Source organism: Glarea lozoyensis (assembly GCF_000409485.1).
Source record: "Glarea lozoyensis ATCC 20868 chromosome Unknown GLAREA5, whole genome shotgun sequence".
In the NCBI taxonomy this organism is placed as follows: Eukaryota; Fungi; Ascomycota; class Leotiomycetes; order Helotiales; family Helotiaceae; genus Glarea; species Glarea lozoyensis.
In genome coordinates this window covers 772,191-795,086 of record NW_007361000.1, presented here as the reverse complement: position 1 = coordinate 795,086, position 22,896 = coordinate 772,191, and the positions used below count along the sequence as shown (strand labels likewise).

The 22,896-nt window shown below is 44.6% G+C and overlaps 3 protein-coding genes across 3 annotated transcripts; 1 reads left to right on the top strand and 2 right to left on the bottom strand.

Moving 5' to 3' along the window:
* Positions 1-56: 56 nt before the first annotated feature.
* GLAREA_04467 (P-loop containing nucleoside triphosphate hydrolase) lies at positions 57-3,456 on the bottom strand (the record flags this gene model as incomplete). Its single annotated transcript, XM_008086844.1, has 11 exons — positions 57-80; positions 129-227; positions 277-427; positions 474-659; positions 707-1,604; positions 1,656-1,852; positions 1,906-1,936; positions 1,987-2,141; positions 2,238-2,348; positions 2,399-2,982; positions 3,196-3,456. 11 exons carry the CDS (start codon positions 3,454-3,456, stop codon positions 57-59), a joined length of 2,697 nt encoding a protein of 898 aa, XP_008085035.1.
* Positions 3,457-3,859: 403 nt separating this feature from the next.
* On the top strand, positions 3,860-8,305 carry GLAREA_04466 (NACHT protein; the record flags this gene model as incomplete). The annotated part of the gene is made up of 10 exons (XM_008086843.1): positions 3,860-4,117; positions 4,183-4,206; positions 4,253-4,445; positions 4,495-4,905; positions 4,963-5,517; positions 5,569-5,674; positions 5,839-6,102; positions 6,151-6,611; positions 6,669-7,647; positions 7,708-8,305. 10 exons carry the CDS (start codon positions 3,860-3,862, stop codon positions 8,303-8,305), a joined length of 3,849 nt encoding a protein of 1,282 aa, XP_008085034.1.
* Positions 8,306-14,944: 6,639 nt separating this feature from the next.
* Positions 14,945-15,283, bottom strand: GLAREA_04465 (uncharacterized protein; the record flags this gene model as incomplete). Its single annotated transcript, XM_008086842.1, has 1 exon — positions 14,945-15,283. The coding sequence occupies one exon, from the start codon at positions 15,281-15,283 to the stop codon at positions 14,945-14,947; it is 339 nt and encodes a 112-aa protein (XP_008085033.1).
* Positions 15,284-22,896: the final 7,613 nt, after the last annotated feature.

The following is a 22,896-nucleotide window of genomic DNA, read 5'->3' as shown; positions in this document are numbered from 1 at the left end:
ACGCTCGAACCACGAAAAGCAACTCGTTATGATTTACTCTTGCTCCTGGGCCTGCCTCACTGAAGGACAGACTTCAAATACTGCTAAACGTTAGACTCGGCCAAATAGTAACTCAGGATGTAGCATACCTGTAACATGCCCATGCCAATCCCATCTTCTGTCAGGGGATCTTGTGAAAATGTAGCTTGCGCCAGCAATTTCTTCTTCTTCTGCAAATCGACGATTTGCTATCGAGGAATTAGGCCACGAACATGAGAGTGGGATTAGAAATCGTACCTCTTCAAAAGAATCACGCATAAGATATCGGATCGTAGTGACATTGCGCTTTTGACCAACACGATGAACTCGACAGAGAGCTTGCTCCTCGACCATGGGGTTCCAATGTGGTTCCAGGAGGTAGGCTCGGGAACCGGCAGTTAAGTCTAGCCTAGGAGTTGTTAATTAATGACATTGGTAGAGGAGCTTCCACTTACCCAGCTCCACCACAAGTGATTGAAACTAGAATAACTCGAACCGAGTCGCCTGTTTGAAATGCATGAACAGCTTGGTTCCTAGCACGAAGCGGAGTCTTGCCGTCAATCCTCGTGTACGTGATGCCTTTGTCGACAAACATCATTTGAACGTAATCAAGCGTGCTGGTCCAATAAGAGAAAACGACACTGGTAGAGTCAGCTGCTGTTGTAGACTTAAAACACTGAATATCAACCTTTTTTCAGTTGCGGCATGTTTACACAGATCTTGTACCAGGGCCTTGATTTTGGTTGACATTAACTCAAGTGTATGAGTGTTGTCAGTCTCTGCCGTTGGAGTAGGAGCTGACGAAGTTTCGATGCTGCTGGGCAATTCTGCTATGACTTCTTGAGAATAACCCATAGGTTCATCGGTATTTTGAAATCTACATCTCATACAGTGCATTGGATTCATGGCGCTCGAAACTATATCAGAAGCTCCACCGAAAGAGGTTGGTCCTTCGAGTAGATCTTCGAGTAGGGGTTCACCACAACTTTGACACCTTCGAGAACCATCCAGGATGTTATTGATGTTCAAATTAGGCTCGTCGGGCCACTGTTGTTTAGTTGATATATGTCCTGTTGTGTAAAGTAGTCTTTTGTCGAGACTATGTTGCCCAAGGAGACCGTGATTGCAGATCAGCCTCAATAGGTTGAGCAGCGACAATGCATTCAACGTCTTGCCACCGTTTCTTCCCGAAGAAATGGCTTCCTCAAGTAGATTTCGGGATGTGGTTTTGACAGACTCATATTTGTCACGCTCGGCCTCTGTGAAGTGAAGGTGGTGGATTTCATCGAGGCGCGGAGGAAGATCAATGACTGCTTTAGTGCGGCCAATGGTGATTGCACGAACAAGAACCTTGAGCCTCAAAAAGCCTTGTGGGTCTGTGCCTTTTCCATCTCGCCATGGTTTCAATATATCATGCTCAAAAGTTCTGGCATCGGCATATGGATAGACTTGTAGAAACTTAACAATGCTAGCAAAGTCCGTCAACTTGTTTTGTATCGGAGTGCCAGTGATCGCCCATCTTCTCAGAGAATTGAGTGCGTAGCAGGCTTGAGCTAGATGGCTTTGCGAATTCTGGATGGTATGAGCTACGGCCATTAGTATTGCAATCATAGATTGGAGCACTGTGGATTTTTTACCTTCGTCCAATACCACCCGATGCCATGAGAACGAGAACAATGTCTTCCGTCGTTGCAAGCTATCTTTGTTCTTCCTCCAGATTGAGGAAACAGTATGATATGTCGTTATCACAACATCATAATGACACAACTCATCGACTTCCTGCGTGTTCTGGCCGTGGTAAACATAAGTCGTGAGGTTTCCTGGTTCGAGATGCCTACTGGAGTCAATTTTGTCAAAACATTTGTATTATTATTGTAAATCACCTACAATCGGATCTGCTTCTCCCAGTTTTGTATCACTATGGGGAGATTAGCAATCGTCTTTTCAATGGCTTGACGTTTTACGCACAGCCAGGTGGAACGATTATCAGGGTTGCTTTCAGGGCTATGAAATTTTCGTTCGAGGGAGAAGTTTCAACTCGATCTCGCTTGGCGACAAGAAGACAGATCATTGACAACGTCTTGCCGAGACCCATATCGTCTGCGAGCAGACACCCCGAAAATCTGGGGGTTTCTCCCAAGTAGCACATTGAGTAACATTGTTAACGTAGCTAACCTCTTACTTAGCACGAGATATGTAAACTTCATTGACAAACTCACCGCTCTCGCCCCTGTGTGTTGCCTTGCCGACTCCACAAGTCCTGGGTATTGCAGTCCCAATCCCAGCCTTCCTCGCGCCTTATCATGAAGGTCAAAGCTTGTTTCTGATGCCTATAATAGATTCAGTAGTATAAGCAAAGAAGAAATATAATTGAATGTACCGGAATAAAGAGGATGAGGATTTGACGCTTTTCGGTGCCTCTGTCTCCGGTAAGGGAATTTCATCCTTCATCAATTGGGCAAGTAGGTCCATCCCTGGTTCCATTCTTTCAATCGAAAGGTCACCAACCGCATCAAAGAAGTCAGTCATGGTGACTTCATCGGTTTCTGAAGAAAGAATGTGTGGGTTGAGATAGGGCACGCAACGTGTGCACCCAAGCGGATCTTGAAGATACATCTTACGCCTCGAAAGATAATTTCCCACCTGATTTTCGAGCCCTCTGTTGCCGTATATGATTATGTTAAGATACCACAATCGTCGTCTTTTCGGACGTCTTTTGCACTTTCCCAAACTATACCTCTCAGAGACAAGATCCTCATTCTTTATATGGCAATAAAGTTGCGTAGCTAACTCTGGAATAGTGCCCAATTCTGCAACTAACGCTGCTTCTTCCCTCTTTTGTATATCGAATGCATTTGTGCCACAGGGGGAAGACAATTGATTCGGATGTCGAAAATCGACTGGAAGAGTTGTCTGGGGGGTAATATCGGGATCACGAGTGGGATTAACAGGGAAATCGCATAGCTAGCAAGCAAAGTCAGCGGCGATTCAACAAATTATAAGCAAACTGTCGGTATTGTTGAGATCCAACGTTTTTATTCACCGTGTATCACTTGATTCCAGTCACTCGTTAGATTGCATACGAAGAAAGCGAATCTCTCAGCATGCGCGAAGAAATGCGTTGTCCAAAAACACGATTTGGATACGGAACCATTTGAAGAATAAGGACTGCCTCACCATGCCAAAACAGCATTGTGTTGAATTATGGCTCAGCGCACTCGAGGTATCCGTGAAAAAGGATCCATCGTGGTATTCGGCACTGACTTCATTAGCACGCTGGTTTCCTGGTGAAGCTGTCCGCCGATCATGCAAATGAGTAGCATATATCGAATCTAGTGGTATTGTTGGATTGTCTTGAGGTTGTCGGTCTCCTGAGTAGTTGCGGTTAAGATTGTCGTCGAGTCGTCTGCGCTTGGAGGGTGGGGTCAACTCTTCCATTTCGCGATTTTATTGGAAATTCTCGGGCTCTCGATCCGTTTCTTCCCCAACCACTCTCAGGCGCCGTCACAGAGTAGTGAAATGATCACAATTGAGCAATAATAAAAATAATATAAAGATCGGGATCGAGCAAAAATATCAGCAGCACCATCTTCTACAATGGAGTCACGACGTCGACAATTCGACCTTTGATCCCCAGCCTCGCACAGCCACAAGTGTTGCACAACAATTAAGCAAATTCACAGTATCATCGACAGATGATTGGGTGTAATGGCGAGGCGGGCGGGCGTCTCGTGCCTTGCGAAAAGCCTCATCTTCTGGCATTTCTCGTTGCAATATAAGACGTGGTTCGAAACAATCAAATCATGATCGTGCCAGGAGAAGTAGTTTTCACGATCGAATTATGGCCGACCCTCGAACCACCATCCAGCATGCGTTTGAGAAACTCAAACTTTCAGTTTCTGTCGACGACGCACACAAGTTTGCGTCTACCGAGCTCGAAGATGTCTGGGCGACACTCCGGGACATTGAAGTGAAGCAGAGGCAGCGTCGTTCGGTTCAGAACCTACGTCGAGTAGAGCCATTGCTTCGGGGAATCGAAAAATATAGAAAAGTTATTGAAGTTTTGTGTAATGGGACTCCTTACATGCCCTATGTCTGGGTGAGCCTGCTTTCGTCTGGAAGAGCTGCTTGAGTTTGCACTTGCTAGTTCCTAACTGTTTGCAGGCACCCATTAAATTAATGCTTGAGGTTTGGAATTCTCCCCTTCTAAATATCAAATGCTTAGGGGAACCAGATCGCAAGTAATCACCGCGACGTCTTTGAAGCTCTGTTGTCCGCTTATGCCGATATCGGTGCTGCTCTTCCGCGGTTCGATCGATACAAATCGGCTTTTGATGATAATCTGGAGTTCCAACAAGTTCTAGCTACGGTCTATTCCAGCATCCTTGAATTCCATCAACGGGCATACAAGTTTTTGACAAGAAGAGGTATTATGTCTCCTCGTGATCAAACAAGTAAACTCATATATTACAATAGCTTGGCATCTCCTCTTCTCTTCTCTATGGACTGATTTTGGCGGCCGTTTTGAGTGCATCATCAAGTCACTTAAGCAGCAGCGAGATTTTGTTGACAAAGAAGCCGTCTCCTTCCACATCGTGGAATCGAAACTATCCCGCTGCGCAATCCAAGATCAACTCCAACGAGCACAAAAGAAGGAACTTGATCAATTGAAAGACAAGGAAGAAAATACAAGGCAGCTGCACATGAAACATTCCATTTCCTGGTTGTCAATTGATGAAAAGAACCAAGAAATAGAGTATGAGCGGACTTCTAGACGACGTCACCTCAACACCTGCGAGTGGATCACGGAAGACCAACTCTACAGATCCTGGATCAAAGATGATAATCTTCATCTATGTCTATGGCTTGATGGAAAACCTGGATCAGGTAAGTCTTTGAGCGAGGTATGTGCAGCTGGCCATTGACTAAACATCATATCGCTAGGGAAAAGTGTTATGTGCTCTTACTTCGTTGAGTCTTTGAAAAATGTCCTAGGATTGACTTCATGTTACTACTTTTGTCACAGCTCAGATCCTGGGAACGTCTGTGAAAATATCCTTAGCACAATATGTGTCCAGATATTAAGACAGCATCCCAGCATATCTACGCTCGTTGCGAATGAATATGTCTATCGAGGATTAGGATGTGTGATGTCTCAGCTCAAACAATTGGTACCAAAACTTCTGGCAATCACCGGATATACCAGAGTTGTGGTTGATGGTCTAGATGAATGTTCCATGGAAAACCAAAAGTTGATTTTAAAAGAACTTCTAGCTGTATGCGTAGGCCAAGGTCTACAATGCAAAATTTTACTATCAAGTAGGAGGGAAACCCACATTCGAAAGAAGTTAGAAGCAAAGCCCAATATATCGCTTGATGAACGAGAGGAAGTGAACTGGGATATAGGGACTTTTGTAAAGCACAAAATGGCTAAGATCCAGACATCTAACCAAGGACTACGGGAGATGCTAGAGGAAATGCTCGTCGAGAAAGCGAATGGTGAGAGGTGCGACATAAGGGCCCCTGGAAAATGCTGACATACAGTTTTAGGCATGTTTCTGTGGGTTCGATTAGTCATAGATGAGCTTCGAGATTGCTACAGTGACTTTATGCTAGAAAAGACCGTCAAAAGCATGCCGAAAGGCCTCAAAGCAGCGTGAGATGTTCCTTTCCTAATATTCCATATTCAGGTTGCATCTTTCTTTTGTGGGTAAAAAGAGTCTAGCGTTCTATTTACTCTGCCATGCTATGGGGGTTTGACAGCGGACAGCGCTTTATAGTGCTTGAGGCAGTGGAATTGTTAGGCTAACTAGGTGACAGCTACGGTCGCATTCTTGATAGAATTATGGATCCTAAAAACTCGCGCAATGCAAGGGATATGGCTATTCGAATCTTGGGATGGATGGCGTGCTCTTATCGAGTGCTGAAACGTCACGAACTTCTGGATGGCATCGCCTTGGATTTTTCGAACACATCTCTGAACGAATATACCCGAGTTCAAGCGCAAATAATGGACCTCTGCCGTCCACTCATCGAAGATGGTCCTGGTAGTACTGTTGATTTCGTTCATTTCTCGGCTAAAGAGTACTACCACTGACATAGTGTATCCGTAGCGGCGCTAACGTAACTTAGATATATTCTCGAAGAAAACTATCACGGGGCACGACCTTTTATATGGACCGAGAAGGCACAGTTGGATATCGCATACTCATGTGTTACGTTCCTCAACTCCTGCACAATGCTGCTTCCGTCGAAATCTACTGAGGTCTCGAGAGCCGCCATTATCGTACGGGGGTTTCATGGCCTCCTAGCATATGCCGATAAATTTTGGCACAAGCATGTTGTGGCATACTTGATTTCGCGAACACTGCAACATTGCAATCTATCTCAAGATCTCTTGATCCAACTCCAGTACCTTCTAAAATTTAGGAAAGACAGTTGGAAGCCGAATCCGTTAATCCTCGCTCAAGATGAGCAAGGACGTGCACTGTCACAACTTGATCACTATCCCGAAATCCAAAGTTTCATTAATGATACGTTAGCTTTTCGACTTAAACAACTTGATGTGGATAGTCTAGATAAATCCCCAGAAGGTTAGTCCCCAAACGGAAAAGTTGACTTCAGCACTAATTTTGCTTCACGATCTGCAGTAATATCGACGGACGCTTGCGAGAAAGATTCTACTTTCTTCAGTACCCTGCGGAGAAATTATCAACTTACCCTCGAGTCTCTTTTAGAGAAGGATGCGGCGATAGCCTATCCCGATATAGACCAAACTGTCCTGAAAAGCTTTCGTGGGACATTCGGCTCTTCTGGATTCTTTTGTCGTTTCCTACATTGTGCTTTGAGTTCGGACGGGTTCGAATCATCGTATAAACGAGACAGCCACGAATCACAGCACCAACGTCGTTTTCGATGCGGAGACCCTTCGTGTGCATTTTTTGCTAGTGGATTCATGACTCGGACCCTCCTAAAAAAGCACAATGAAAAGTATCATGCAGCCTTGTCTGTAGGACCCAGCCTAGCTGATAGCTTGAGAGAACATCCGCATGTGGCAGCGGCTGTTGAGACATCCCTTCATGGAAGTTATGGCGCGCGAAATGGACCACTGACTCCAAATATAAGAGAGGGGCAGACCGTTGCCCTGAATCAAGAAGCATACGTTGATGTAATCCAAGGACCGCACCTTGATTCCAATATTCGGGAGTCTTATAGCAACATAATACCTGCCAAGGATCGCCAAGCTTTTCCCAATGAGTTGCGTGTATTTACGGACACTTTACTTCGGGCTGGCTGGAGAGTACCATCACCAGATATTGAAACTTGGGGACAGCTCAAACTTTGGGCTCAGAATAATAAAGCGCCTAGCTTGTTCGACAAAGTTCACATCCTATATTCTATACATCAGCCAGAACAACCCACCGCTTGGAGAGACCCGCCTAATGTTTGGTGCTGCCCCGATCCTGGGTGCAGCCGCTTTGGAGTGCCGTCTTTTAGTAGTTTAGGGTTGCTTGAACAACATTGTGATGAATTACACGACGTGTCGTTTCTAGAGCCCGACATTTCCCGGATAAAGTCACCCGACTTATTCATGAAGCGGACATTGATTCCAACTTCTGTTGAGCCAAGGTAAGAGGGTCAACCTACTGCGACTTCGAGCTCTTAGTTCGTATACTGACATTATTAAAGGGAACTTGCAAGTATTTACGACGACTATTGGTTAACAGCTCCAACCGAAGTGGAATCACAAATAGGCAAAACTCAAGTTGCCCAACAAGCCGGTAACGAACATCCTAGCTCAGAATATTTCCTCAAGATAGTAAGCGACCACTTTTCGGAGTCGGTGTTGCATGATTCTGAGTCAGTGGTAGAACAAAATTCTACAAATCCAAGCACCACAGATGTCTCATATCCAACGGCGTCGAAAAGATCACTAACGCCATACGGTTCATCAAACATGGACGTGTCGGCTCCAATTCAAATCAAGATTAACGTTGACAGCGCTCACGAACCGACGAGTATACAAAATCTCCTACAATCACCGCTTATGCAGGCTCCGGATCCTTTTTACAGCTCCCTCCTCACAGCACCGAATGCCCATAGTGGGTTTGAAACAACGGACCATGATTGGATGCCTTTCGAATACCCTTCTTTGGCCGTTAACTCTACTGAAGAAGCCTTTGGAGATAGATGGACCGAACCAGAGGAGGAACAAGAAATTGAACTGAAGGAGTATCAATATCAGCTGTCCCAAAAGAATTCGGGGATATTCCCCACGGATCGGTAGATTCACTGCAGTCGTATGAATAGTTTGACCGCTTTTCAACGACAATTGTTGGTACAATGAATGTTGATAAAAGAATTGATAGGTGTGAGACAACTGAAGAGGCAATTACAACTTGAGACAGGCTCGGGGATACATTAATTTGTATGGCAAGTCACGGTGATGTTTGAACTACCGTACAAAGGTGACTGGCACTGGTCCGAGAGAATGAAAAGAGAAAATCGATACTGGCTATTCAGACTGAGAGGATAATCTGGATATTACTTTATGGTTCAGAATGATCTGAGTTGCCACAAATAAGATCAATGACTCCTATGATAAGGAGACGAAAGAGCGTTAATGAGTTCACAGTATGTTAATAGAGCGAGACAGCTGAACTTTTCGTGGATTATCAGAATATTATGTCCTTCTGGTATACTAATATGTCACCTTTTCTCTTTATCTTTCCTTACCTAAAATTCTATGTACCATGAACCCTTCCACTCCCGACTGGCAGGCAATTAGATGTATTACATCCTACCGGACCTCGTCTCTTACGACCGCATTTCTGACAAAAGTTCGCTTCAAGGGGATTCAGCATGTCACATGGTAGATGTTGTGGAGGAGCGCCGTTGATCTTCATTCGCCCAAATGTTAGTATGTTCTACAACCTAGCCATCTTGGTGGGGGTTTGGGAACGTGGTTTCTTACACACTGCCAGTGGGTGTAAACATTGTTTCCAGGACGTTCCTTCTATTGATCATCAGTTGTCTCGTTGGTGCTGGCTTTTGTATTGGGGATGCTGTTCATTTTGACCTAAAATGTTTGAAGGTTGCGTGGAGTATTAGCAAACTCAGGTATTTATATCTCATGTTCTTGAAGTCTGCTCTATTTAAACTCAAGATGGCTCTTTGAATGTCGTTCTCAGCATGGTCTGACGACACGGTGCGAAGTGTCATACGGTGACAAACAATGTACGCCTGAGAAGTCTATCTATCCAGACAGTCAGGCATCTGACGCATTTCACCATTGATATTCTAATCATTCCCCAGATTTTCTTCTTTCATTTTAGAGTCAGAATCTGCAACTCCACAGATCGTTCTCTGTGTTGCGTCCACGAACTTTCTCCGCTGGGCGTCATGGTGGACCATCAAACCCATTTCCCTCTATTTTGTTTGTGTCAAGTCCTGCTTTGATCTTTGCGCGGCCCCAAATGTTGGATGTGTTGATTTATTCTAAGATTAAAACACTTGTTCTATGGTTTCATTCTGTAAAATGGCCGTGCTAGACGCATTGATCCAGGTGCCATGAAAGAAATCTTACCATTCCTTTCACCATGAGGTTTGGAAAGGTTTCGGTGCTTCCTTGATCCAAGCGTCTCCAGAAAAGTCATTGCTATCTTAAAAGGTGACAAGTTTGGAATAATGTGTTACTTTGCTTCCTTTCAGATCATCAATACCTGCTGGGCAGCTTTCTAGTACAAATTCAAACGCCTCCATCCATTCAACTCATTCCCAATCAACGTGCATACACTCTGTTCTCGTCAACCAGCAAAACACGTCGATTCGTATCCAGAACAAATTTCGGAGATACAGACAGCCATATCTCACCATATCTCACTTGGTATTCTGATTGCAGTCCATCAGTTGCAAAAATCCCAGTTTTAATACCATTTTCTAGTCCATTATAAGGCCTGTCATCCTATCAACCTCCCAAGACATGGACATTATTGACAGGTTCCTGCATCTTTGCAGAAGAAACACCTATGCTTCGCAGCTACTGAAAAAACTCGATTACTTTGTGGACAATAGGATCCATCTTGCCGGTAACGCACAACTTGTCGAATACATGGACTCCGTGAGCACCAGGTGTCCGAAGGGAGACCGCATCTCCAACCTCATCATCACAACATGGGTTCTTCTAAAGCAAGAATCCCTTTTCGAGCGCTCGGATCTCCAATCTCGACTGTCATCCCACGGGAGAATGGACAACTTGGAACTTTTCAAGCTAGATAAGCTTGAGATCTTTCAGTATCTATTGTATCACGCATACAAGCGACATCAGGCAAACCTGCACCCTCCCAGATCCATGTCCAAGCATCGTCAAGAGCAACTGGGAGGACATACACCAGCGGTGAGAAAGCAAAAGGTTGAATTTTGGAGATGCGTAAGTTGGCCTTCATAATTCTTTAGAGTTGAGTTGCTGATATCGAAGACATGACAGTGCCACAAGTCCCTTCCAACCATTCCAGTGACTGGTTGTAGGAGCAGAAATAAGGTGATCGATGAGAACTGCGTCTTATGCGGGCACATGAAATGCTTTTCTTGTGAGCTCATGTATTGTCGTCCTCTAAAGTCTAGAGTGCAAAAGGACTGAGGAGTAACTGGCTGGAAGATCTTGCGACAAGTCAACTCGGTTAGCTGTTTTGTCTCGGATGTTATTTGCTTGTATTTTCCACGACTTCCTGGAACAACACTACAGTTACCAGCAATGTTGTCTACATCACTTATTACCGGGCAAGAACCACTTCAACGACAACGTTGATCATTCCTATTTCCAGATGAATATAATCCAGAAGACTTTTTTTTTCTTTTTCACAATGTGATCTAAATATAGTAATCTTATAAACAAATGAGGGTTAAATGCGTCGATAGATAACAACCGTCTATTCGGCACCGAAAATTCCAAAAGCCCGTTTCAACTGCAAACTATCTTTCGACAAAAAGTGCGCCAGTGTATTGTCTCCATTCAACTTAATTAATACATATCGTCATCCTAGATCATGGTCTCTGCCTGCCGCAGTTCACACACACATCAGCCGAACCTGAATTAGGTTGGCGGCACTGAGGTACATAACTTGTAATCTCAGAATTCGGTTCCGGCCCAGTACGAGACTTGTCCGCGCGATCATAGAATTCGGGGTCGTCCAAGGGAGCCGGACCTTCACAAACCCATCTGCCTTTGCGAGAATTGTCTTTCTTGTTGTTTGAAGGTCTATTCGCGGATGAAGTGTTGTCTTCTGAATGTTTTGAGCTATTGCAACCCATGTTGGAGATGTTGGCTCTGTCTTAGTTTTACTGAATTAAGAAACAGAAATGGATGAAAGATGCTGTGGGTTTTGCATTTCTATCATCCTTTTCACGACTTAAGTAGTCTTTCACATTGTAGTCATTTCATGCAGTGTGTCATTTCATGCAGTAATGAGTCTTTACTGGGAGTTACAATCTATCTTCAGTGTGTAATTCATGACGAAATGGAAAGATATGTAAAGCTGTAATGTTTGCTTTGAATCTAAGGGATAGCAATTACTCAGATCATCATTTTTCGAGAAACAAAACTTCAACAAGGGTATGCATTGTTGTCCTACTGTGCTTTTTGTAGGATGATGCAGAGCTGAGTGTTTTAATTCTCTTATTTAAAGTGGTATTGGCTCTTCATTTGCTGTTTTCTGCTATATCGCAGGGTTCTCTTAGCTTTTTGATTTGTTTCCTTCAGATTTGAGCGTTGTGAGTTACTCAATACGGTCTTGTCACTAGGTGACTACCTTTGAAAGTTAACTTGATTCAACTACCCAAACCATTCTTTCTCACTAACTTTCTTTCTCGTTCAGCACAAATATAGAGTTTCAATCTTTTCAATCTTAACAAGAACTCGGATAGCCATTGCTTTGTAATTTATGTCTTCCACTGAAGGACTTAAAACATGATCTTCGATACCTTTGACAGATGGTAACACGCATGTCCACTGTTTGTGCTTGAGAAATCTTTATCCTGCTTGTTTTGATTCTCTTGTAAATTAAGCGAAAGCTTCAAGGTGTTTGCATTTTCAATGGATGTCACAAAGAACTTTTAGCGATTTTAGTACCTTTAAACAATCATGTCTAAAATAAACACTCATTTTTGATGTACTAACCTTTTACGGCTGCAATTGCTCCATAATTGGTCAAAGTCAAGTAAGTAATACTTCACGAGTTTACATTTATCACAAAGGTCGATTGCGAAATTTACTGTTTGATTGAAATAAAGTCTTCTAACAAAGCGATGTTTTCATTTCTAAGATGATCCATGTATCAAAAATTCCGTCACCTATCTCTGATATAAATACAAGAAGCCCAAGATCAGCTAGGACCGGCAGCCTGTTCACCAGCTATGTTCTCCTCCAGAAGTACCACAGTTCATCCTCCAAGTACAAATCAAAAACAGTCATTGATAAAAGGTGACACTTCATCTCCTTCTAAATCGAGTGAAGTATCGATGAATACAGCAATAGCTCCCGAATCGGTTCAACAACAACATGGTATTCCGAACTACCATTCCCGTTTTCCCAAAACCAGAAAGTGGTACAATAAAATGGTAGGAGCTGATTCAACCAAGCCGCTTCTCCACTCAGAAAACCCTGACGGCGCTGAGAATTCTGGATCGGACGAGAAATCAAGAAAAGAGTGAAAATTATGAACATTGGGAACAGAATTTTGCAGAGATTGAAGACAAAATCTCGAGATGGTAAAGATGTTGAAAGACGTGGTGGCCATTGGAAATGTGTAAGAAGCTCTCTGTCACTTCTATCTTTTGTTAAATCATTTAAACTACACAAATTCCAAAAGCTTATTTGATTTATAATGTATATGTGGCCACATCAACGAGTTCCACGGACCCGTCGTGAAGCCGGGTTCCAGATGTCAAGAAGATGAATGCTTCCACGATTATGACAACGAGTGTATTGTGATATAATTTCCTGGAATGAAAACCCAGTTCTACGACAAGGTACTCAGAAATCTAACGAGAACTATTAAATTGCCACGGGTGAACAATTTTCGACCCGACTAAGCTTTAGTGGAGGCTGTAGGAGCGAATGCCAGTTGGCGTGAAAATTCAGGGAGCATTACAGCCAATATTGGCGGCTGGTGCTAAGGTTTCCTCTCCTGGATCATGGAAATAGAGCTACATGTTCAACGAAAGACGTATCATGCAAATGAAGCGAGTCTTGCCAATTTCCTATCCCACGGCTGTTAATTGTGAAGCCTTAACCTTAATGGTCTAGTCGAGAACTGTAAAAGATGTATCTCGCTTAAATATTGATCCTTCCCCTTGAGTGCAACAATGTGCTCGCCTGCCAACTTAAGCGCGAGAAAAAGTCCCGCTGAAACACCATGGGCGCTTGAAGATTCTTGACTGACATGCTTCCAAATCCTGAAAGCCTCTCGGCGGTTCGGTCAAAATTCGAACTTTTCACATTGCAACCTCACGTCAGCAATTCCTGAATTCAGGGCTTTTTCTCAAGCCGCCTTGCCGTTCGAGCATACTAATTTTCCGAAAGTACCTTGCTTAGTCCCCTGATATCCCTTTTCAGAATGTTCTTTCAATGCCACAGCATTATGTGGCCAAATTATTATTCGCTTCTTCGTCCAAGCTGTTTTTACCTGCCTTTTACAAGGGCGAATAATCAAGAATACGTGAAAATACGTAGGCTCGGCAAGCGATTCCAAGTTTCAGCAATTTTCCTCATTTCGCTTTCACGCACATGATCGTGTTTTCAAGGGGCCTGCTGCCATTGAGATGCTCATGACAGAATTTTCGTTTGGAGACGAGGATAGGGATGAGGTCATGGTGTTCACCGCTCTACAAAGCCCTAAATTGTGCTTTTCCGCTGGACAAGGGGTGTCTCAATCCTTGTGCGCGCCACGTGGAAATCTTCTCGACGGACTCCTTTGTGGTTGAGGCGTGGGAAGACGGCAGTTCAAATTGCATAGGAGACTTTCGCTGAATGTGAAAAAGAGAAAATTGACCGAGGTTACTTTTTTTGTAGTGTGCTCGGGACAGAGACAATTTGCAACTTGAAGTCGTTCTTGCTCCAATCATTCAAGATGTGTTGCTTACATGCAAACTCCCAGCTTCTGCATGGAAAGGGTATGAGGAAGGAGGAGAGACGAGGTGTAACATGACTCCGTAGAAACGCGGGATATGATTATCGTTGAGTCAGCAAACAAAACAATTAGGTGAGATGAGACGGGGCTCTACCTCATTGCCGGGACCAACTAAACATATGCCATGCCCTAAAAGATGTACTCCATACAGGTTTTAGATTTGTCTCAGGAAGATGGACAATTTTCATCTGAACTGCTCCGTTTGTAATTTCGTTCAGGCGGTGAAGTTACATTTGTTGTGCATCTGAGCGCCAGGAGAAGACAGATCGCATCTCGGCATGCGTTTGAAGAGTTTGAAATGATATTTACCCACGGTTTTACAACGACACCGCTGCTTCTAGAAGACCCCTTTGACGGTCTCCCGCTGTCTTGGGTCCTTTCCAAACCACCAGAACCTAGGAAATCCAACAAGCGGTAATGAAAAGTAGATGTTTGATACTATAAACAGTAGCAGGACGTCGACATCTCATTCCAGAAGAATCACAGGTGGAGAACCCCGTATCTCGACACGTTTGTTGAGCTTCCTTTTTTCGAAGAATTACAGAAGTTTGTGTGTGGGCGCTAGCTTGGTGATCAGCTGCAGGAACCCAGCTGCTGGTCTGTCAATACCGGGCTTCCAGAAGAAAAAGAAATTGTTCTCTGCAGGGGCAACTGCGTGATGGTTTCGATTTGGTGGAGGCTGTTCACTGCGCAGCAACGGGACAGTGCACCGATTTCGTTGGTCTGTTTTACGATAGATATTATGAGGCGAGTAATAGGGCACTGAAATTTTGGACTTGGAGGTATTCGATCTCAGCTCGAAGCAGCCACGTCCCTGAAGAAGCTGACGACAGTTGTGATGGTGTTGTGGTATGCCGAGGTGGAGCTCTATTGTCTTTGCGAGGCCGGAGCGTAACCCTCGAATTGGGATACGATATGGTGTGACTCGTAATTTGATTGCTAAAAACGGACACGAAGAGATAGAGATATTCCGCAAACGCGTCTATCAGTTTGAAATAGACATTTACTTGTGAATCTTGTTTCGAAACGACGATGAAATACCAAAAAGGACCTAACCATGTCTGGGCGCCGCGACGCATCTTGATGAGAAACTCACATTCGCTTCAAACGCATCTGATCGACAGGGGGTGGCAAGTCCGTGAGTTGAAGAATAGTTTTTCGGGCAAGATCACCTAAACATAAATTCTGCAGCAACTGAAGTATATATCGCCACACGAAAAACCCAAGTGCTAACAAAATCACCGTGCCACGAATATTTAGCTTGCAGCAAGTGTCCATGCGGCAAAGTCAATCACTTTTGGTGCTGTATTTTCGACCGAACTCGTTTGCCATAACTTTATTGCGTGTCGTTGTGTGAGGCATACCCAGCTTAGAGTTCGGAAAGCCGGGTTGATACTCTTAAAGGAACAAAGTTCCGGAGGGTTAGCAGTGACTTAGCCCAGAAAATAATCAACTGAGCAACACTGAAAAGTCTTTCTTCCAAGTATAAAAGTTACCAGCCAAGCTAGTTTACCCGAAGCACGAGTTGAGGTCATTGTGAGCTTGACAGTACGGACGGCGCCGTCTAGTACGAAGCCGTTTGCCGTTTAAGCAAGTATCCAGCCCAGCTCCATAGAAAATATCAAGAGCATTTTTGTCTAGGCACACCGCTTTCGATCAGACCTGTCCGACGTCCGCGTGGTTGCGCATCAAATGATTTCCCCTGTGCAAGTGTCTTTTATTAAGCTCGACCCGACGATGTGTCTGACGTCCGCCTAGCAGTAGTCCGAGATGCAATTGTGGGCATGTCTCTATACATCTGCATGCATCCTCGGCTCCGATTTGTTGTCAGGAGGGAAGAGTCATCGTTGCCCGACTTCAACATCGTCTCGTTCTTCATGGAAGTCCATCTAAAGGGTATGATTGGCTCAAAGGTAGCGGTGAAGCCCAGTACCTTGGACGTTCCGAAGTTTCTTTGCGCGATTGGCATCCCGAAGAGCCGAAGACAAGGTGGAATCTCATGGCCGAGCTGACGTTGTTGATAATGATCGATGTTATCACAAAAGAAATTTCTTTCTTCTACAATACCCAGAGGTATGCAAGATGCTAGTCTCCCGGCCCCATATTCTAATGTCCCGTTCACGTTTGCCGGAAAAGATAATTATATGCTTTTTCTTCTTCGTACTTGATTTCCAGGGGACGTTCTCCGGAGTTGACCATATGATCAAATAATGCGGTTTGCCGGTAAGAAAAAAGCAAATTGATCTGCTGTAGCGAAGAATTTGACCGAGCAGGTTCTACTTCTCGAACCTGCATCCGGATGGAAATTATTGGTGTAGGAAATATGTGAGGCAGATATAATTAGCAAGAAAATAACTTTACAAGGGCTCACCAAAAAGAGCCGCAGATTTCAGCCTTGTAAGCTGTATGCCTTTTCATGCTCTCGTCAGATACGCCTTTGTAATAATAATAACAGACTCCGAATATGCAACAGGCGAAGCGACTGAGCTTTCTTCCCTTGAACCCTTACCAATTCACTGGGAATCCTCACACGAACCACCACCAAGATCCGTTGGCGTCATGTCAGTGTTCACTCTTTGACTTAATCTCAATTCAGATCTCGAAGAAGCAAATTCGATCTTCATTTTGCGGAGAAGCGGCGCAAAAAGGCTGAGACATGCACGGCTGAAAGGCACCAGATGGTTGGGAAACTTACGAGCCTCCCGGAAAAAGCATGTACTTGTTATTTAAGCCCAACCAGGCAGGAGCCAACCCAAGAGAAACAGCCATGGAATTGTCGATAGTCACAAACCAAGTTGTGGATTGCTCTTTTTGGTCGTGTTCCTGGACCGCAACTAATAGCTTTGTCGGATATATATGCAAGTCTCATACAGAACCACACCACACCCTCGGGCATTATTCATATCTATCATATCTAGAAGCATGTCACTGGGCTAGTGACATTTGTCGTCTTGAATACCCTCTCCTACGATGGACTATCGACTATAGACTATGAAAACGTGGTGTCTGCATACATAAAGCGTTTGTGCGAGGTGTGCTTTGACATTTTTTGGTCACCAATATTGGGGAAACCATAAATCTTCACACCTTCCGTCATAAACATGCAAGTCAAGACAAACTACAAGCGTATTTTGGGAAAAGTACACAATAAGCGCCGCCCAACTCCCCACAAACCTAAACTTAGTTTCGACGCAACTCTCGTCTCATCTCCATCAAATACGAGGATTCGCGATAACACAACGTCGCTTCACGAACTCCTACGCGCAGATGACGAGATATATACGAGGATAATCAACAACTGAGACAAGATGTATACGAAGCCGTCAAAGCACATCTGAAAATGCGCATCTCGGAGATAATGATTGGTATATCACTATCACATCTGTCGATGGGTGATCGCTTTGGATTTAGGTTACATTCAAGGCATGTAAGGCGCTTAGCTGGCGCTTGCAATGCGTTGCAATACTCCTCCTGTATTATTGCCTGACGAGGTTGCAGATTCAGTAAACCTCAGTAAAACTGCTGATTTTGTAATTGATAGGCAGGCCTTCAGCGTAATCCAGTTCCGGGCACCTAATAAGTCTTCAAAGTTCATACTTGCTACCAGACAAATGCTCAAATCCAGAGGTTACTGTAGCATCGACTGCTTCCATGTTTTCAAGAGACCGTTTTCTGGCTAGACTGGATAAGGCTGATAGAGTTTATGGATTGATACACTCTAGCATCATTTAACCATTTCGGGGATAGCAGCCGACCAAAAGGATGATGTCTGGTGTCAGCCGTCGTTGTAGAGATAGCTTGGTTGAACTTAGAACAGCTAAACTCTCGAGGAGATCTTCTCCGTCGCCGAATCAGTCCTTGGTATTTTAACTTTCGCAGCATCCTCGGCTTTAAACCTTATATGACAATTCTTAGCTTAACGGACTCTCGTTAAAGTGTACTCTTTGTTAAATATATATTATATAACTAATTATATAATATTATATAATTATCTCTAGCCTCTAGTATAATTATCTATATATATATAACCTTCTACCTTAAGTAGAAGAGTAAGTAATATAATTAAGAGTTCTACTTATATACCTTTTTAATACTCTTTTCGCGATAATATTGTCTAGGGGTTTAGTTCCGCAAGGCCGGCTGGATTATAGACTATTTAGCATTGATGGGAATAAAGATAGTGTAGAAAAACAAGCTTGGCAAGACTTATGTTGTTGATCGAGATTCTCGACGCTATACTTCAATAATGCGAGACTTCTTGTCGTAATGGTTGCACACAACTCGCTAAAGCTAGAACGAGCAGCCAATTCGCTTTGATCCTGCTGGAGTAGGAGGAAAGTTCTAATAGACGCAACCCAAATCCGGAATTCAGAGACAACCAATGGCGCTCGTGATATGCCATGTTTATTGCAAGATATCATGCGCAATAATGTTTCTCATTATATTGACTCCAGCAATGCCTGATCGTCCGCAATGCCATGCCATGTACTCAACAATAAATTGATGCTGTCGATAAAAATAAACTGCACAATAGCGATATCTTGATTCACCCCTCCATCCTGGTAACTTGTTCCTATTAACGGCTTTCTGCCCGGGGACTAAACTGCATCCAGTCGTGCAGATGAACGGCTTACCCCTGACTACAGCTGACCTCCCAATACACCGGGATTAAGGTACGATCAGAGCTGACTCCCGCAGAAATCACCAAGCCTTCCCAGCTTATTCCGCTGCCTCAGCACTGTGCAGCACCTGAGCCTTCAGGCCGGATTACTTACTCAAGCAGGTATTTTTGTGTCCAAGAGTTCTCACTGGTGGGCAGCATCGTGTAACGGCCTTCGAGTGCTTCTTCCATTCGGGTTCCAAAATAGGGGCGCGTCCGTTCCACACGAAGTTCGGCTAATTAATAAGACAGACAATTGAGCTGTTGTCATCGAGTTTTGGACGTGCAAAGCTCACATCGATTCCTTGTTCTGGTTCGCGCCGCGTGGTGTGAACAGGTTTAGATGCAAGCTCGAGGATACAGTAAGGTTAGTTGTAGTGTAGTCAGGGGCATCTGGACCTAGGAAGTCCACGAGCTCTTTCTGGAGGCGCACAGATGGTTACGAAAAGGGGCAGTCTACGCTACACAACGTCAGGTTCGAGCGATGGTCGAGCAGCAGAGGTGGACCTGTACAGCGGTCAAGCATCGTAATGACCCCCTTTTTGGAACATCGAACACACTTGGAAATTTTCTCGTGCACGGTGCTGGCGAACTGACGAGTGCCACTGTCATGAGCCTGGATAGTTCGTTCTCCCATGCCACAACGGTCTGGTGCAGCAAGGAGCAGACCGCCTGCAGCAGAAGAGCAGGCCTCCCACGCTATCGTGTTTCATTTGAGGCGCTGTTGCGAAGCTCACGATTTAGAAGTGCCCAGCGGGCCAACAGCAGGGACTAGCACCCTGCTGCCTGAGCAGGCTTGCAACAAAAGCGGAAAGGAAACACGACTACTGACTGGGGAGTTGTAAAGTGATAGATTAGTGTAAAAATGTCAGGCTGTGAACAGGCCTCTGAGCAATTACTGAGCCCTGGCTGCACTGCTAAACCGATGCCGATCCGGACACGGTGAGTAATTGTTCATTTCCCCAGATGCCCGAGAGTACGAGACTTGCTGGTGTACATAAAGGGTCACCCCCCCAAGACCCAGGAGAAACAATATCAGATTTTTATTACGACCCATACCGACCAGTTTCAAGCCCAAGAAACACTTTATTTGAACATCGACCACTTCGGCCTCGTCAACCTCATCCACTCGAGTACCGTCGCTCCTGCCTCAGCAACTACTACATAAGTCTTGCCAACTCCCACTCAGTCTTGCTCAACTGGACTCGACTCAATCAACTTCTCTCGCCAACAACAACAATACTTCGCTGCTCGCCATTGCATATCACTCTGTTAAAAACAGACCTGATTTATCAAAAGCTCGAGCTTATACAAAGAACACACCTCAATCATCAACATGCCAGCCCACCGACCATCACAGCTCCCTCCTTGCCCAGGCCCACCACCGAGCCGTCCTCTTCCTCCTCTACCAAAGTAGAGTAGAATCAAGTCCAACAATACGATTCTAAAATCGACAATAGAAGCAATCCTTCTCTACGGTACATCCACCACTACACTATACTTGCGAATCGGGAATTACGTCTGCGTTTCAGTGCTATGTCCACGAGGACTACCAAAGCATATTCTTCAATAAACATACAATATTCCGTTCTTCCTCGCAATATCTCGCGTCAACAAACGGTTTCATCACGCCAACAAATTTGTGCCTGGCTTGACATGACAGAAGGCAAGCCGCAGCAACTTCGAATAAGCACAAGCGGCCGCCCCCAACGGTTGCACCGCATTCAGTGTCACCAACATGCAAAGGCCGACATGAATACGCAGCACACAATATCGCTCCGGGATGTGCCTAAAGTCGCCATAACCACAGCCCATTTGCTATCATTCTCCCAACAAATCCGAGCATAATATCTCAAAATCCTTCCACGTTTCCGCCTTACAGCCATTTGGGGCTCTTCCACCCGAGCGGGTATCTCTGCGTCACCCCACCACATTTCAAACATTGCGGCGCAGCGCAGCGGTTCCTCGATTTTCACCAACTCTATTGATACATACATTTCAAATTATCCGCAGCGGGCGAAGCACTGCACAATGGGCTCAGCAATTACTGGAGCGTGGCAGGGTGCATAGCTTTCGAAGCTGGCTCCGAACTTACCGAACCCTCGCCAGTTCTCCTTTTAATCACTTCTTCATCGAATTTCCTTCGACTGTAACACTATCCGGCGCGTCTACATACCATTATCCGTACACAGAGTTTTTACAATACCCAGAACTAGCCTGTTGGCAGTTTCTTGCTTTTATCTGCTTTTTTATTCGTTTCCAACACGGGATTAGGGATTAGGATGTATACCCATCAAGCTGTCTAATTTTGCCTGGCTTGGTCTCATATTGGTATGGGATTTCGGATTTACGGGAGAGCGATGAGCATGCTGCTATCCGGAGCTGGTTTCAGGGAATAGACAGCGTGCTTACTAGCTAGCGAGAACATACTGGTGATTGAGGATTTAGCTCTCATCATGCGATCAATACAATACTTTAACATTGCACACTCTGTCTATTCAAAATCGTGATTTCATGCTCGCCTACTCCATTTCCCTTTCTCCACCTTCCATAACCGCACTAAGTACCTCCTCAATCACAAATCTGCCTATGTGAAAACATTACTTTCCATGTTCCGCGCGCTTACAACGGACCGGCCAGGACCAGCGGGAGCGGGTAAGGATGATTTATGTATTACATCACGACCCATTGCTCACCGGCGCAATCATTCGATTTATGCTTTGATCAAACATGAAACCCGCATTACTTGCATATAAAAGTAGGTCCTCTCTCAGCTTTGTATCTGCTGATACTTCTAGAAGGGAAGCTGGGCCTTGGCTTGGTACTTTGCATTTCTTTTCTTGGTTTTTGGAGGGTAGAGGGGGGTCTGGATCTGTACACCGCTTTTTGGGGGGGTTTTGTGGAATAAGTTGGGTAGCTAGCGCTTTTTGGTGAGGGTTGGGTTTCGTGGGATGAACCTTTTGGGAGCGGCTGTAGAGGTTCCTGTGCTGTGCCTCTGATTGCTGGGTTTGGGTTTGGTGGTGGGTGTCACGAGGAGGTTTTTGTGTGGGCTTGGCGGAGGGGAGGGACGGCGGGGTGGATTGTGGATTGGAGTTTGGAGGGGTCATGGATGGGTGTGATGCATGGGAGGGTTATGGCTGTGATGTACGATGTGTGATTTCAAGGTGTGTATATACTGGCTTCGTGTGGGTTTCTTGAGCTGTGATGGAGTAGGGATCTTTTGAAATTGGGTCATGACAGATAGTTCAGTTATGGGAAGGTGTTGGTAGTGGTTATGGTATGGAGTCCTTTTTCGACAGTGCTAGCAAAGTCAATAACTTTCTTTATTTGAGAGTGCTATAACAATTTCGTATTCATCATAGTATGTTTTCAACATTTAGTAAGCATTCGAGCTCTAAAAGCGCTAATGTATTATTCGTATAACTCGGTGTCCACGCCATTTGTTTCAGGTGTCTGTTGATCTTCTCTATTCGATTCATTTGACATGAAATCACCAACAGACAGCCACCAACCATAGCCCAGTACCAACATTCCAGCTCACCACACCTTTGAAGTAAGATTTTGAATGGCCAAGCTCAAAGTCAGATCTCTAAATCCTCAACGTCAAAGAAATTCATGCGTTGCATTTCTCGATTAGCGCTCACCACAAAAGCGACCCCCCTTCTTGTGAAAATGACTGGAAAACAAAGTCACACCTTGTGCGTACATCCACTCGGCGCCCAAACGTCATTTGACCCTGCAGATACTTGTGTGCTGGATCCTTTTCCACGTGGAACTTTTGGTAGCGAATATCTCCCGTCAACGAAGAACTCAGGTGACAGCGATAATGCAGCTTGGCTGGCTAGAACGAAGTGGATCGAACAAATTGATGCAGTACAACAAACGAAAGATTGGAAGACTTATGAAGCGGTGAACTAGCCATATAACTAGAGCTTGAAATTCCAAGAAAGTATAGCGAGATCAAAATTGAATTGGGTATGCGCAAGAAACTTGAGAGAGTTGTAATCTCACGTTGGAAGCGGGGGTATGTTG